At 31.0% G+C, this 14,218-nt stretch overlaps 1 protein-coding gene across 1 annotated transcript in view; it reads left to right on the forward strand.

Annotated features, from left to right (window-relative positions):
* Positions 1–5,328: 5,328 nt before the first annotated feature.
* The window catches only part of LOC115875724 (teneurin-a), a 214,986-nt gene continuing 206,096 nt past the window's right edge, over positions 5,329–14,218 (forward strand). The window contains exon 1 of the mRNA XM_030891237.1: positions 5,329–5,434. Coding sequence (XP_030747097.1) covers positions 5,329–5,434 — 106 coding nt within the window. The remainder of the gene's footprint in view (positions 5,435–14,218) is intronic.

A 14,218-nucleotide genomic window follows, 5' to 3' on the forward strand; every position in this document is an offset into this window, starting at 1 on the left:
ATCCATTTGATAAAGATATGTATACTTAATAATAAATGAGTCTTGTTACTAATCAATTATTTTTAAAGCATATTATGTGTTCAACATACCAAAAGAATATACATTATCATTTCATCATACAAATCCAGTTACAAACCAATAAAACTTCTAATAAATACCCGACTGAGATCCTGATCTCAAACGTCTTGCTGTTATCTGATCAGGAACTTTTTGAGTAGTCTTAGATTTGTTTATAGGGGTGACACTAAGAATTACACTATTGTTTTCGTTGCTGGTTTTCTTGGAGAGTGCCTCACTATGCTGTTGGATCCTATCGTTCTTGTATTCTTCTCCTAATAATTCTTTCCCTAGTAGTTTTCTTTCACTTATAGGAGCTGGAGTTGAGGGTGCACTGTTCTTAGTTATTATTTTTAGTTCCTCTGAATTTTGTGTCAAGTCCTCAACAGTATACGATCTATTTTCAATGTACAGTTTATTCCCTTTAATGTAGGATTTATTGATAGGGTTCTCTCTTGCCTTTTTTAAATGTCTTCTTAATATCTGGTTTTCTTCTCTTTGTATCACAGTAAGATCTTGTGAGATTGACACACCAGTGTTTTTTAATTTTCTACACTGCCTAAGAACTTCAACTTTTTTTAAATTAGATATAAATTCTACTTTAACTACACTCTTTGAATTATTTAAATTATAATAATTGCTTAGGTCCGCGACTTATAGATCTATATCTAAGAGCTCACCAAGTTTTTGGCAAGTTTCTTCTGGTGTATTTTTTTCACTGCTTTCCAATCCAAAAACCAATATGTTATTTTTCATCGTAATACGATCAAGTATCTCTATTCGGTTCTGCAGGCCTGTATTTTCCTTTTCCAAATATTTAATTCTGTTATTTGCCGTTTCGATCTGTAACAATATCCTCGTTTCTAGGGCTTCTATCGTAGATTTAATTTCGATTTTGCTTTGCACAATTTCTTGCTTAATGACTTTCAATGCTTGCTGTATTTCATATGCCATTATAAAATCAATGTATATGTAATATATGATACTCTGTATAATTTATACTTTTCGTAAATAAATTTTTAAAAATCGATCACTGCGTTTGACGTACTTGCTAGACTGATGACTCAACACACATCTACACTGTACGACGCTAATTAATAGACTGTCAAAAAATGCATCACAAATAGAGATTAAACTCAATTTTTTTTTCGCTGTGGTTCCAACTCTCCGCTCCGAAATCGATGTATTTCGATACGAATAAAAATAATAAATAGATACGAATGTAATAGATAGGAACATGGTTATATTGGGGCAATGTTGCGCCTTGGGATGTTCGCCAATATAAATATCAAAAACTTTCAATATTTTCAAGGATTGCTGAGTCTTTTGACAAAAAAAACGGATTTTTTGGAAAGTCAATTATATTTTTTCCTGTCATTATTTTTCAGAAAATCGAAAAACTAATTGCACATTCTCATAGCCACTTTATTAGGGCTAAGTAAGTAAGACTAAGTAAAACACCAAGTAAGGCTAACTAAGTAGTACTAGCTAAGGTAAAGTAAGTAAGTAAGTAAGAAAGTTATCATGGCTATCTGATCGTATTTTTAAATTTTCAAATTAGCTAAAAATTTATGAGATACTCGTATATTACTATAGGTAAACTTATTTCTTTTAAATACGGACCTGCATATTTTATTTTCAGTTTCGAAATAATTTGCTCTCCCGAGTACAAAGATAGAAGAAGCCACACTTAATTATTTCTTTTGTTTTGGGTACAATCATAACAATATTGATGAGCGCCAACTGACATTGAATAAGAAAAATCTGAAATAAGAGGATGAAAAGACTGGATATGGATATATTGGGAATCAGCGAAACAAAGTGGACAAACAACGGGTCGTGCCAGTACAACGGGATAACGTTTTACTATTCAGGAACCGAAGAAACTGACCGTAACCATTGACACGGGGTAGGAATTTTAATAAAGGACTCGTTTAAAAAACATGTAAAAAACTGCACACCATACTCTCAGAGAATAATCTTATTGCAGCTAGCGGGAAAGCCAGTAGACATAAATGTTTTACAAGTTTACGCGTCCATCGCGGACAAGTCTGATAATGAAGCCACACATTTCTTCAAACAGCTGCGAGATATAATAAGAACACTCAAAAAGCATGAGATTAACATAATAATAGGCGACTTCAATGCAAACATTGGACATGGCTCCGTTGATGAAGTAATGGTGCTGTAGGATCTTGGAGAACAAAATAAGAGATGAGAAATGCTCAACAATTCTTTACCGAAGAAGAATTTGTTATCAAAAATATATTCTATAACCTATCACCATGTAGACTCTATACATGGAAATCACCTTGAGATAACGACCGTCATATAATCCGTAATCAAATAGATTATCTTAATATCGATTAATAAAAGATACCAAAATAACATCAAAAGAGTGGCAGCTTAACCTGTAGCCGACATTGGATCGAACCATAGCCTCCTAATGGGCATTTGCAAGTTTAGGGGGAAACTGGTTACCTGCAGACCCAAGATCAACATGTATAACATTGATGCACTCAGTAGTACTGTGCGACGGGTAAAGCTTAGAGAGGAACTAGAAGAACAACACAAGACGAAAAACAAGATGAAAAATAACACATCTGCAGAGGAAAACATAGAACAACATTGGATCAATATCACAACGAACCCACAACAGGATACAGAAAAGGTGCTGAGATACAAAAAGAAACAAGCTAAGGAAAGTTGGATGACCAACGAGATCCTGGATATGATGTGGGAAAGACGAATATAGCAAAGAGAAACACACAAAGTTACAAGGAAATTCACAGGAGAATTTGTCGTAAAATTAGATAAGCGAAAAATGCTTGGATATCGGAACAGTGTGCAGAGGCTGAAGAATTTGCACGCAAAACATGATATCCTCAATTTTCATATTAAATTGAAAGGAATAACCAACACTTTTAAGAAAACAAGTACCTTCAGAATCGCAAAAAATAATCGGATATTATATACTATAATTCTTGAAACTTTTTGATGGCATCTTGGTGAATATCCAAAGGCGCAAATTTGCTCTAATTCTATCACGTTCGTATTTACGGTTTCCGAGATACTAATGCTCGTACCTCGAATTTTTAGCACCTTGTATATATAGGAGGGAGTGGAGAGAGACGAGAAAATGCTAGAACGGCGGGAATCTGGGTGCGAATGAGAAAGCCAGCTGTTCTCGAGGCCCTAGAGGTTTAGATTACTCTCACACTTCTTCTTTTTGTGCTACGATCATCAGTCAACTAGATTGATTTGTGACAATACAAAAGAAATTATAGGATGGTTATAAAAAAACATACTATTGTAGCACCCATATAAGTTTCAAATTGTAATATGGTTGCATAAGGAAGAATTACTACAACATGTAATTCTATTACTTTTTTACTTTACTTTTATATTTATTATTGTTGCATTTTCACAGAAACACAATGTGTGTAATGTTTCATAAGTAGTAATCAGTTTTTTAGAAGATTTAGCAAACTAGGCAAAGGAAATAAAGTCCTTCTACTCTGGGTGCCCGTTCATCAAGGGATAGAAGGCAATGAAAATGCAAACGATCTAGCTAGAATAGGAGCGAACACTCCACTAACTGGACCAGAATAGTTCTGCTTCCCAAGCGGAAACCAGCTTAAACCGGAACTGAAGAACCTGGAGGACTCTATCCGTAACCTGGAATGGGAATCCTCCAACGATCTAAGACACTCGAAAATGTTTCTAGCGTGTTCATTCTGTTGTTTATTATTGTTGTAAATATCTTGTATGTTACTGGTAGTAGGATTATTGGTCTATAGTTTCTGATGTCTTGTTTGCTGCCTTTCTTATGAATTAGAATCATGAAATTTATTTATTAGAAATAAATTTATTTAGAGGTCATTGATATTTACTATAAACTAGCTAAATATTTTTGAATGTTGTTTTTATTTTTTTGTTCTTTGACATTGTAAACATTTATAAATGTTTATTTTAAATAATAAGACTGACAATATTATTTGTATAATGTTTTGTATTATCTTTTGTTTGTTTGTTTAGTTCACCTTTGTCTACAAATTGAAAATTTTTTTGACAATTAAGGTATTTCAGTAGACTATGTACACTCGAGGAGAATAGACGTGTTTCGATCCGTCCAGTGTAAATTAATAATAGAGTTAAATATTTAAATTTTAACTATTTTTGCTATATTCTTGGTAATCGTATTTAGTAAAATATTTAAAATGGTGTTTACTGAACGACAAAAAAAAACGAATTATTGTTATTAACAACGGAAGCATCAAAAAAAGTGTTGACCGATACCTTAAATGATAAAAACTTTATGGAATGTTTAGCTGCTAAAGTGGCTGGTATAGTAGTGGATAAAATTAGTGAGCATATCTCAAGGATTTGGAAAATAAAGTCAACATGTGGGAAACACGACTACGCAGTGCAGAATGTGAGAAGGAGGAAATTTTTAGTAAACTAGATGACCTAGAGCAAAAATCAAAAATGAACCAACTAAGACTTTATGGACTTAAGGAGGATGAAGGATTATATTATCCCTATTAAGGAAGGATCGAGTTTTGGATATTCTAGAAAACCAAATGGGACTTGTAAACATTAATATTGAGGAATGCTACAGGATTGGAAAATTAATGAACAGTAAAAAAGTTAACCCAAGACCCATCATTATTCATTTTGCGTCTTTAAATCAACGCAAATTAGTTTTCGAAAATAAAAGAAATCTGAAAAACAGCAAATTTGTCATTGTAGAAGAACTCACACGACATCATTATACATTGTTAATGGCAGCAAAGAATAAACTTAGAAGAGAAAAGGCTTGGTCAGTCAACGGAAATTTTTTTATAAATTATAATGGGCAAAAGATGGTTCTAAGAAATGAAGATGAAATTCTAAAAGGTACTGCTTAACCGGACGTCGAATAATATTTGAGAAGGAAGGCGAACGAAGAAAATAGTGGAAGAGGAGATAACAAAAAAAAAGAGACCCCGTGAAGCTTCTGCCGGGACCTATCAAAATTTTAGTTTAGTGCATGTTTTTTTTTATTGGAAACTTAATTTAAATACAGATTTAGTGTTTGGGAGTGCGCGATTGTGTGTTCGTATATTCTGATTGTAGTAGGGATAATTGATATTTGTTTTCTTTTTCTTTTTACTATAATTCATAGCTTAGATCGTGGTCATCTTACCACATTTTTTCAAAGTCAAGATATTTGCTTATTTTATTTTCTTGTTCTCAACACGATAAATAGTTATATGCGGTTGCATTAAGATGAATGAACCTAATATTGTGCAATTACTTGAAGATACTGAATATGTTGGACCTTGTCAGTACTATGATGTCACGGATGCTGCTGAGATGGATTTTGTTAATGGAGGTGAGAATGTAAACATATCTATATTACATATGAACATAAGAAGTATAAAAAAGAATTTCGATGATATTTCACTTTTTTACAGGGTTTAAATATTTCATATGACGTAATTGTTTTGAGTGAATCATGGCTATTTTCGAATTCTTTAAGTACAGAAATGTTTAATTTACCTAATTATTCCATTAATGTCATTGGCCCGCAGACTAACAGAAGTGATGGTTTAGTTATATATGTGAAAAATACGGTTGAATTTGAAATATTTCAAGTAAATATTAAGCAGGCTTGCGTAGCTCAAATTAGATTAGCCAAATACTCAAATCTGATTAACATATGGGCCATTTATAGGTCTTCTTCGTTAGATTGCGTTCAGTTTATCAATAATTTTTACGAAATACTATGTCAAAATAAGAGTTTCAAAAATCAATTTGTGGTAGGAGATGTTAACATAGACATCCTTAAGACCCGTAACGAAGTACAACTCTATCTAAATAAGCTTAATAGTCTAGGATTTTTGAATTTCATCACCAAACCCACAAGATGGAATGAAAGAGGTGGGAGTTGTATTGATCATATTTTTGGTAAAATTGAGGGCTATTTAAATATAACAGCTGGTATAATAAAATCATCTGTCACCGATCATTATAGTGTATTTGTTTGCTTAGGTCTTAAACAGCAAAGACAGCCTATTTATAATTATTCTAAATTTTATGAAAATAAAAGGTTCCATGCAGATCGGTTTCTTGAAATACTAAAAAATAAAAATTGGGATTTGGGTATTGCGGAATATGATCCTGAAATTGCTTACCAAAATTTCTTAAATGAATTTCAGATTGCAATAGCATCTTCAACAACGATAACAAAAATAAAAATTAACTCTAAAAATAAAAGACTAAAATCATGGATGACACAAGCTTTATTGAATTCTATAAAACAAAGAGACAAATTAGCAAGGGTCGCACATTCAAATCCAAATAATGTAACTGTCCAAGAATCATACAAAAACTATAGAAATCGATTGACAGGGTTAATTAAGGCGCAAAAAATAAAATATTACACTTATAAAGTAGAATCAGTGGGTAACGATATGAAGGCTTTATGGAAAATAATAAATGAAATTAAAGGTAGGGATTGTAATAATAATGAAAGAAACATTTCTATCAAAAGTAATAATACTTTACTCTCAGAACCTTGGATAGTGGCAAATCATTTTAATAATTACTTTGTTAATGTGGGCGAGAGTTTATACAAAAAAATTAGTGTAAAAACAAACAAGTACGCTGATACGGTACGGAAAGGACAAACTTTATTTTTAAATCCTACTGATCCATCTGAGATAAAAAGCATTATACAGTCTCTAAAAAATAATACTGTTTCAGGATTTGATAATATAGACGTTAAAAACATCAAAATTGCTAGTGAATACATATGTCTCCCACTAACTCATATTTTCAATCAAGTTTTTATATCCGGAAAATTCCCATCAAAATTAAAAGCATCTCTTGTAGTCCCAGTATATATAAATCGGGAGACAAAGCTGAATGTTCGAACTATCGGCCAATTACATTACTGAATCATTTCACAAAAATACTTGAAAAACTGATTAAAACGCGTTTAGTATCATATTTAGAAAAATACAAAATAATATCTTCCAAACAGTTTGTTTTTTTGAAAAACACTTGTACAAGTGATTCCATCAACAAGCTTCTATAGCATGTTTATGATAATATTAATAACAACAAAAAGACGATTGGAGTGTTTTTAGATCTAAAAAAAGCGTTTGATCTTTTTTTAGATCTAAATTTTGTTTGCGATACGTCAAACCAAACGTCTTATACAAAAAATGGAAAATGTGGGAATTTTGGGGAATACAAGCACACTTTTTCAATCGTATTTTAACAGAAAGAGTGCAAATCACAAAAGTTAACGGGGTGCTTAGTACTTCAAATTTTGTAAATTATGGTATTCCTCAGGGTACTGTTCTGGGTCCCTGTTCTCTTTTTAATATATTTAAATGATTTTTTGGAAATAAAGCTAAATAGTGGAAACATGATATCGTATGCGGACGATACCGTAAACCTATTTGAAGGGAGAACGTGGCAAGAAACAGTAATAATGGCAAATCAAGGACTGCACGAAGTTAAATGTTGGTTGGATGAGAATTGCCTGACTCTGAATGCGAATAAAACCGTGGCAGTTCCATTTAATGTCCCGGAGAGTTTTTTTTTTCTAACTTACATAATATAAACATTGAGGGTGGCTATGTTCAATATCGGAATACTACAAAATATTTAGGTTTACATTTGGATGGCAATCTAAAATGGAATAATCATATTAACATTTTAACTTCCAATATCAGAAAGCTCTCTGTTTTATTTATTCACTCAATTAAGATTATATATGAATTTTGAAACCTTAAAAAAGATATATTTTGCATTTGGCCAGAGTTCACGACAGTGTGGCATTACAGCGTGGGGCTCTGCTTATAAAACATTACTAAAGAAAATCGAAACAGCACAAAAAATTATTTTAATAATAGCTCAATTTAAACCATATCACTTTTCCACTAAGGAAACCTTTGCAAGTTTTCAAGTACTGGATATACGTCAACTATACGTGAGAAGTGTAATAATATACATGCATAAATACAAAAAATCGACAAGTAATAATAATTGTAACAATATATTTACTAGAGCCTATTCAAGACAAGATTCAAGCATACCGTTTATGAAATTTAAATTAACACAACATTGTTTACTTTATATTGGTCCAAACTATATAAACTTTTACCTGTGGATATAAAATGCCATAATGATGCGGTTTAAATCTTTAATAAAAAAATAGATAATATCAAACCATTCCTATCGCAATATCATCTAAATACCAAAATATCTATTCTATTAGTGACTCTCTGGTACCCGTGCCTTGTAGTGCTGAAAAGATGGGTAGTATTTATTTGACTTGTAATATGTAAGTAACTCTTTTTATTTCTTATTTTTGATTATATATAATAATAATAGCTCCCGTATATAGCGTTTAACGCCTTGGGAGTAGCAAGGTACAGCTTGCTATACTAGAGCCGTTCGGTATACAAGGAAGGTAATGTGGCTAGCACTACGCTTCAACCGCCTATTATTATCTCAGGATTGTGAATCCCAAGTACTCATTTAAGGCTGAGTCGACCTAGATACCCAAACTATTTTTATTTTAATAAAAATAGCCCGCTGATGAAATGCCGGGTGTGGGAATCGAACCCACACCTTGAGATTGGTAGACGAGAGCCTGTACCTCTACGCCACCGGGCACCTATTATTTATTATATTATTTTATTATATTTTTGATTATACATAGTGAACTTATTATGTAACTGCTAGAGTTTAGTCTACGCAACAAATTTTCTTTTTTTTTAATTATTATTATTCCCACGCACAAGTTCTCAAGCTTATATGGGATAATTTTGAAAATATGTTTTATAGTTCATTATAATAATTGTACATGTTTATAAATTATAAATTTATTTATTTATTCATGTTGGCGCTATTCCAGTCTTGTGGTATATGTTTTCTTCGAAGACAGCTGATGTATATATTTTTTATTAAGAAATAAATATAAAAATATTTCGTAATATTACAATGTCAATCAACAACAGGTTAATCAAATACAGTACATAAATAATATAGGCAGACAGTAGTATCGACTGACTACACTAGTATTGACCAGTAGACTGACAGTAGTATTGACCATCTACAAAATAATGTAGGATACAAATAATATAGTACAGTATACAAATCAGTAAATATCTATTCATTATTAAGAAAACTCTTTATGATTCAAAATGAATTGGATTTGAATTTTTACTTATAGTGTAGTTTTAAGCTTTATATAATATGTATATTTTTATATCTTCGTGTAAGCCTAAATATGAATCGGTACCTAAAATTGAATAAAGCTCTACAAATTCAGTTTTAGAACATGATATGGTGCGATTGCAAATGCGAATTAGAAGTTTACTGTAAATTTATTCCGCAGAATTGGTTAGGTCAGGCACTATAATATTGCGGACTAAGCAAGTTGGAAATTGCGGTTTAACTGACCACGTTGATTAGTGCACAGGAAGAGGTTTTTAGAATTAAATTACTATTTTATAAAGCCCATTTTCTGGAATTTGTGTCATCGATTATAGCGATCTGGTTTACAACATATTAAGGAATTCGTTTGTAATTAGTGGTGGTAATAAATTAAAATCAAATGAGAAATGTTTGTCGCATTATATAAAATTCAATTCAGAAAGTACATTTTGAAATTAATCTTTATATCAACAAATTGACTTTAAAATACGTCACGGAAATTAAGAAGTAGACAATAATATAATAAAATATATTCATTTGAATCGGGGTTATTATTCTACGATATTTTACGATGTCTAGTCTCCATTCTGGCCTGTTTTGCCAAGAGTTCTTTCTTTTTTGTACCTACCAGTGGGTGTCCAATTCAGAATTTGTTTTGGCAGTCTATTGTTGGTCATTCTTTGGACGTGCCCGTACCATTTAAGTTTATTTACTTTTTTATCTTCCACTATAGAATGATTGACGCCCATATTTCCCGCGATCTTTTCGGTTGTAATTTTTTTCTTGATTTCCCGGCTGATGATTTCTCGAAGACCATTTCTGTTGCTTCCAGCATCTTTTCTGCTTTCTGCTTTAGTTGCCATACTCCACTGCTACAGGTTATAAAGCTTTTTATAATACTGTTATATACAGGGTGGTCCGAACTGTATTCCGGAAACTTCGACAGCATATTCTGCAGATTAAAATAAGTAAGAAAGTCCGTATAAATGTATGTTCTAGAATTCTTAGTTTCGGAGATACAGGGTGTAGAAGTTTCATTTTATTTCGATTTTTTCCAAATAATTTATGAAGTAACATCAATATTTGGATGAAAATTGGTGTCTGGGAGTTTTTTGACATGAGAAATTTGGATTTTCATGTCAATATGACTCCTACTTGTAGAGGACGCCACCTACATATGTTTTAACTGGTTTGAAGGAGACTTAACTTTTCGTATATACCTGTATAAAACTATTGAGTAAAAAAATATAAATTTACAACTTTTTTTTACATAAAAAAGGTCTCTTGGTAAAAATCGTTCTCGAGATATTTGGAATTGAAATTATCAATACGTGTCATCATTGACATAATTAAACATGTGTTGACTAAATAGTTATTAGACTGAAACCATAAATTTTAATTTTTTTGTGCCAAAAGTTGAACAGAAATTTGTAATCATCATTTTTTCGCAGAAAAAATTATGATTAATTTAAAAAAATTCACAGTCCTTTACAAAGATGCAACCGGGGGGGCATTGAAAATGATGAATAAAAACGTAAAAATATGATTAGTGTTAATATGAGTGTATTACATACATATGTTTAAATAACGAACTTAACAAAAAACAACAGATTTAAAGATTCACTGAAAAAGTAGTAATGTTAAAATTAAATAAAACATTATCATAATAATTATGCGATTGCACCTATCCGTAAAACAAGCAAGCAAAAAAAAAAGAATTCTTACGGAAAGTTACACTTTACGATATAATGTTTTAATGTTAAAGGCAAACCCCATTTAAACACAAAACTTTTTAATACCTACTACTGTATCTAAAAGACTTTTTTTTTAAATTATTAAATTCTTAGCCACGCTTCTGTTTTTCTTGGCTGTTGTGCGTCACGTCACAGATTAACAGGCCAACGTTTGCACCACAACGCGATGCTGCAGACCACTAGGTAGACCGGTCGTAGAAATTTATGTTATACAACTTGTAGTCAATCTACACAAATATTATCAAAAACTTTTTTTCTTTTAAAACGTGTTCAGATTTTGTAAAAAGTATAAGTCAAAATCGCAAAACTTAAATTTGATATGAGTTTCTTAGTTTTTAACTAATATAGTGGCGAATTACAAAAATTCCTTTTCAATGAAAATTAATGAGTTAAATAAGATAATTTAATAAATTACTAGCTTTTTCGCGCGACTACGTTCGCGTTACACCTCGAATCGTTCATGCATTGATTTAAATGATTTTTTACTTCTTTATAGCTAGTGAGCATAGATGTTTTTTATTTTTCATCTTTTTTTTTATTTATTAAGGGCACTAGTACTCTCTTTATAGGTTATTTTTTATTCTTTGAAGGATAATTGAGGAAGATATATTTCGTTATGATGTCACTAAATAAACCCTTGTATAAAATTTTATACTGTCTGGTTTATAATGTTATAATATTGCATTTTCGTACAGCAAATTTTCATTCCCTATTCTACTCCCTAAGGGTATAAATTTCATAAATTTGCTTTATCTTTGTGCCAATTTTTATGTGTATAATCCAGAGGTCACCAAGTTTTATATAAATTTTTACTAACTTTACCCATTTGGTTGATGAATTTCAAAAATTTCTTCTAATTATTTTTGTAGGATTTCATTTTTCTAGACCAAATAGTAAGGAATTTTCATACAGCAAACTGTTCCGACATAATTTTACTCTCTAAGAGGATGAATTTCCTAAAATCGCTTTGTGTAGCTAATTCACTAATGGCGTTTAAACGAACCTTTGTGCTAATATTTATGTATCTAAACCTGGCGGTATGAACTCACTCCTAAAATATCTAAAAACTTAAAATATAATCTAACTGACACACCACTGACAATGACAAATAATTTATTTCTGGAGGTATTGTGTGTAGGTGTTTTCAGGTATGTTTTAGTATTTAGTCGTTTTACACAAAGAAATAGCCATTAAGCACTATAAAAATACTTCATAACAAATCTACACATATATACATTTCATTCAAAAAAAGAATCATCAAGATTGGTGAAGCGGTTTCGGCGGGATGGATGCAACAAAAAAAACCTTTGAGGTTTTATATATGTATGGATTAATTATTTTTCCAACATATTTTACTTTGCAAATTTTTATAAATATTCAGACTCGCCAATATCGTAGTCCACAGTGTCCAGCCTGTTTAGCCAAACGTAGGCCGATTCCTCTTCGGAGGCGTGCGGCGTCGCGTCGTGACCCTGGCTGATGGAGGAGTCTGAAGACGCTCATCCGCGCAGAGGAGCAAGTTGACTGCGTAGCGTATTGCGTATTAATCGATTCTGAAACTTTTTATCTCATTTATAACATATTACGCAAGTTTATTATCTTAATCTCGATTTTAATAGATAAATATGTGAAATGCCACCTGAGTATCTTCCGCCATGACATGTTTTTACTTTTTTGTTATGGTAAAATGATTTTTATAAACTTTATTCAATAAAGTATATTTTCCTCCATTTGGTGATTTTTTAATTTTAAGCGAAAATTAAGTATAACATTTTAGGAAAAAGAAACACTGTAATATTTAAAAGAATAAGAAGAAATTAGTCTTATTTTGAAAGAAAAATATAGAAAAAACTCTTTCTATAGAAAAAGTCTTTATACTAACCAGAATCCGGTGACATATACGCGGTCTCACCGGAAACATTACTTATTACTTCGCATAACTTGAAGAATATCTACTTTTAATAATGAACACTTCAGAAATACACCAGTAAAAACATTTATTATTTGAGATTAAAACTCGAATTAAATTATAAATATTAGTTACCTATGTTGTTATAGCTTTTATAGGCCTGTTTAACGACTTAATAAGTTACCTAGCGAAAAAATCTGTGCGCGTACCTACCACTATTGTTACAGGTTAATTCGTTAAAGAAATATGTTACACAAGTTAAAAACGCTAAAATTTTAATGGTATTACTTGTGCATTATTGGCCTTATAATGTAATTTGTTGGAATTATATCTTCTTTAAATATAATTAGACTTTTTAACGACTTTTAAGTTACCTAGGAAAAAATCTGTGCACGTACCTACCAGTATTGTTACAGGTTAATTCGTGAAACAAATGTGTTACATATTATTCGTGGTATTAGTGGTATTATATTGGAATCAGCTTGGCATTAGTGGGGCATTATATGAGAAATTTGGTATTTAATTTGTATTTTTGGCATTACTTTGGCATTAGTATACAGACATTTGTCAGCGGTTTACTCCTTGTAGATAATCAAAAAGTTTTTTGATAAAATTTGCTTTTCATGTCAGATCATTTCTATGAAAAATTACATTAGATTTTTATTAAAGACGCTGGGTAATTAAAACATTGACTAATAAACCTTGTCCACTTTAAATACGGGGTCACGAAATATCCTCCTTGGAGTGTTTGGGTTAAGGGGTGTATAATAAATTAATCGTTGTTTTATAATAAAAACCATAAAACATTTATTTGTGAGTAAAATAATGCAATGGTTGGATATCTCTCCTTTATAATTCGGTGACTAAAAATACACTAAAATAATTAGAAAAAAAATCTTGTACTTATTTAGTAATTACGTCAATATTAATTAATTGACTTTCTAGTCTATTTTATTTTATGTACAAATATATTATTAAATTTTAAGCATTAAGTAATAAAACACTTTGTGCCCTCTTATATCGTAAAAGGTTACGAAATATACTCCTGGTTACACCCCTTACAGAAAACAGTGTAAGGGGTGTAAATAAATTGTATAATCACTGTTTTTTATAATAAAAACTATAAAATATTTCTTATTTGTGAGATTAAAAAAACAAAACAATGCATTGGTTAAAATAAGTACATTCAATACTGTTTTCAATTGTTAATTCAATAATGTGTTATAACATAATATAGCCATTACTATTATACTATTATTATTAAAATAATATGTGTGTA

This window comes from Sitophilus oryzae, unplaced genomic scaffold (genome assembly GCF_002938485.1).
Source record: "Sitophilus oryzae breed Bouriz unplaced genomic scaffold, Soryzae_2.0 scaffold_1394_pilon_pilon, whole genome shotgun sequence".
In the NCBI taxonomy this organism is placed as follows: domain Eukaryota; kingdom Metazoa; phylum Arthropoda; class Insecta; order Coleoptera; family Curculionidae; genus Sitophilus; species Sitophilus oryzae.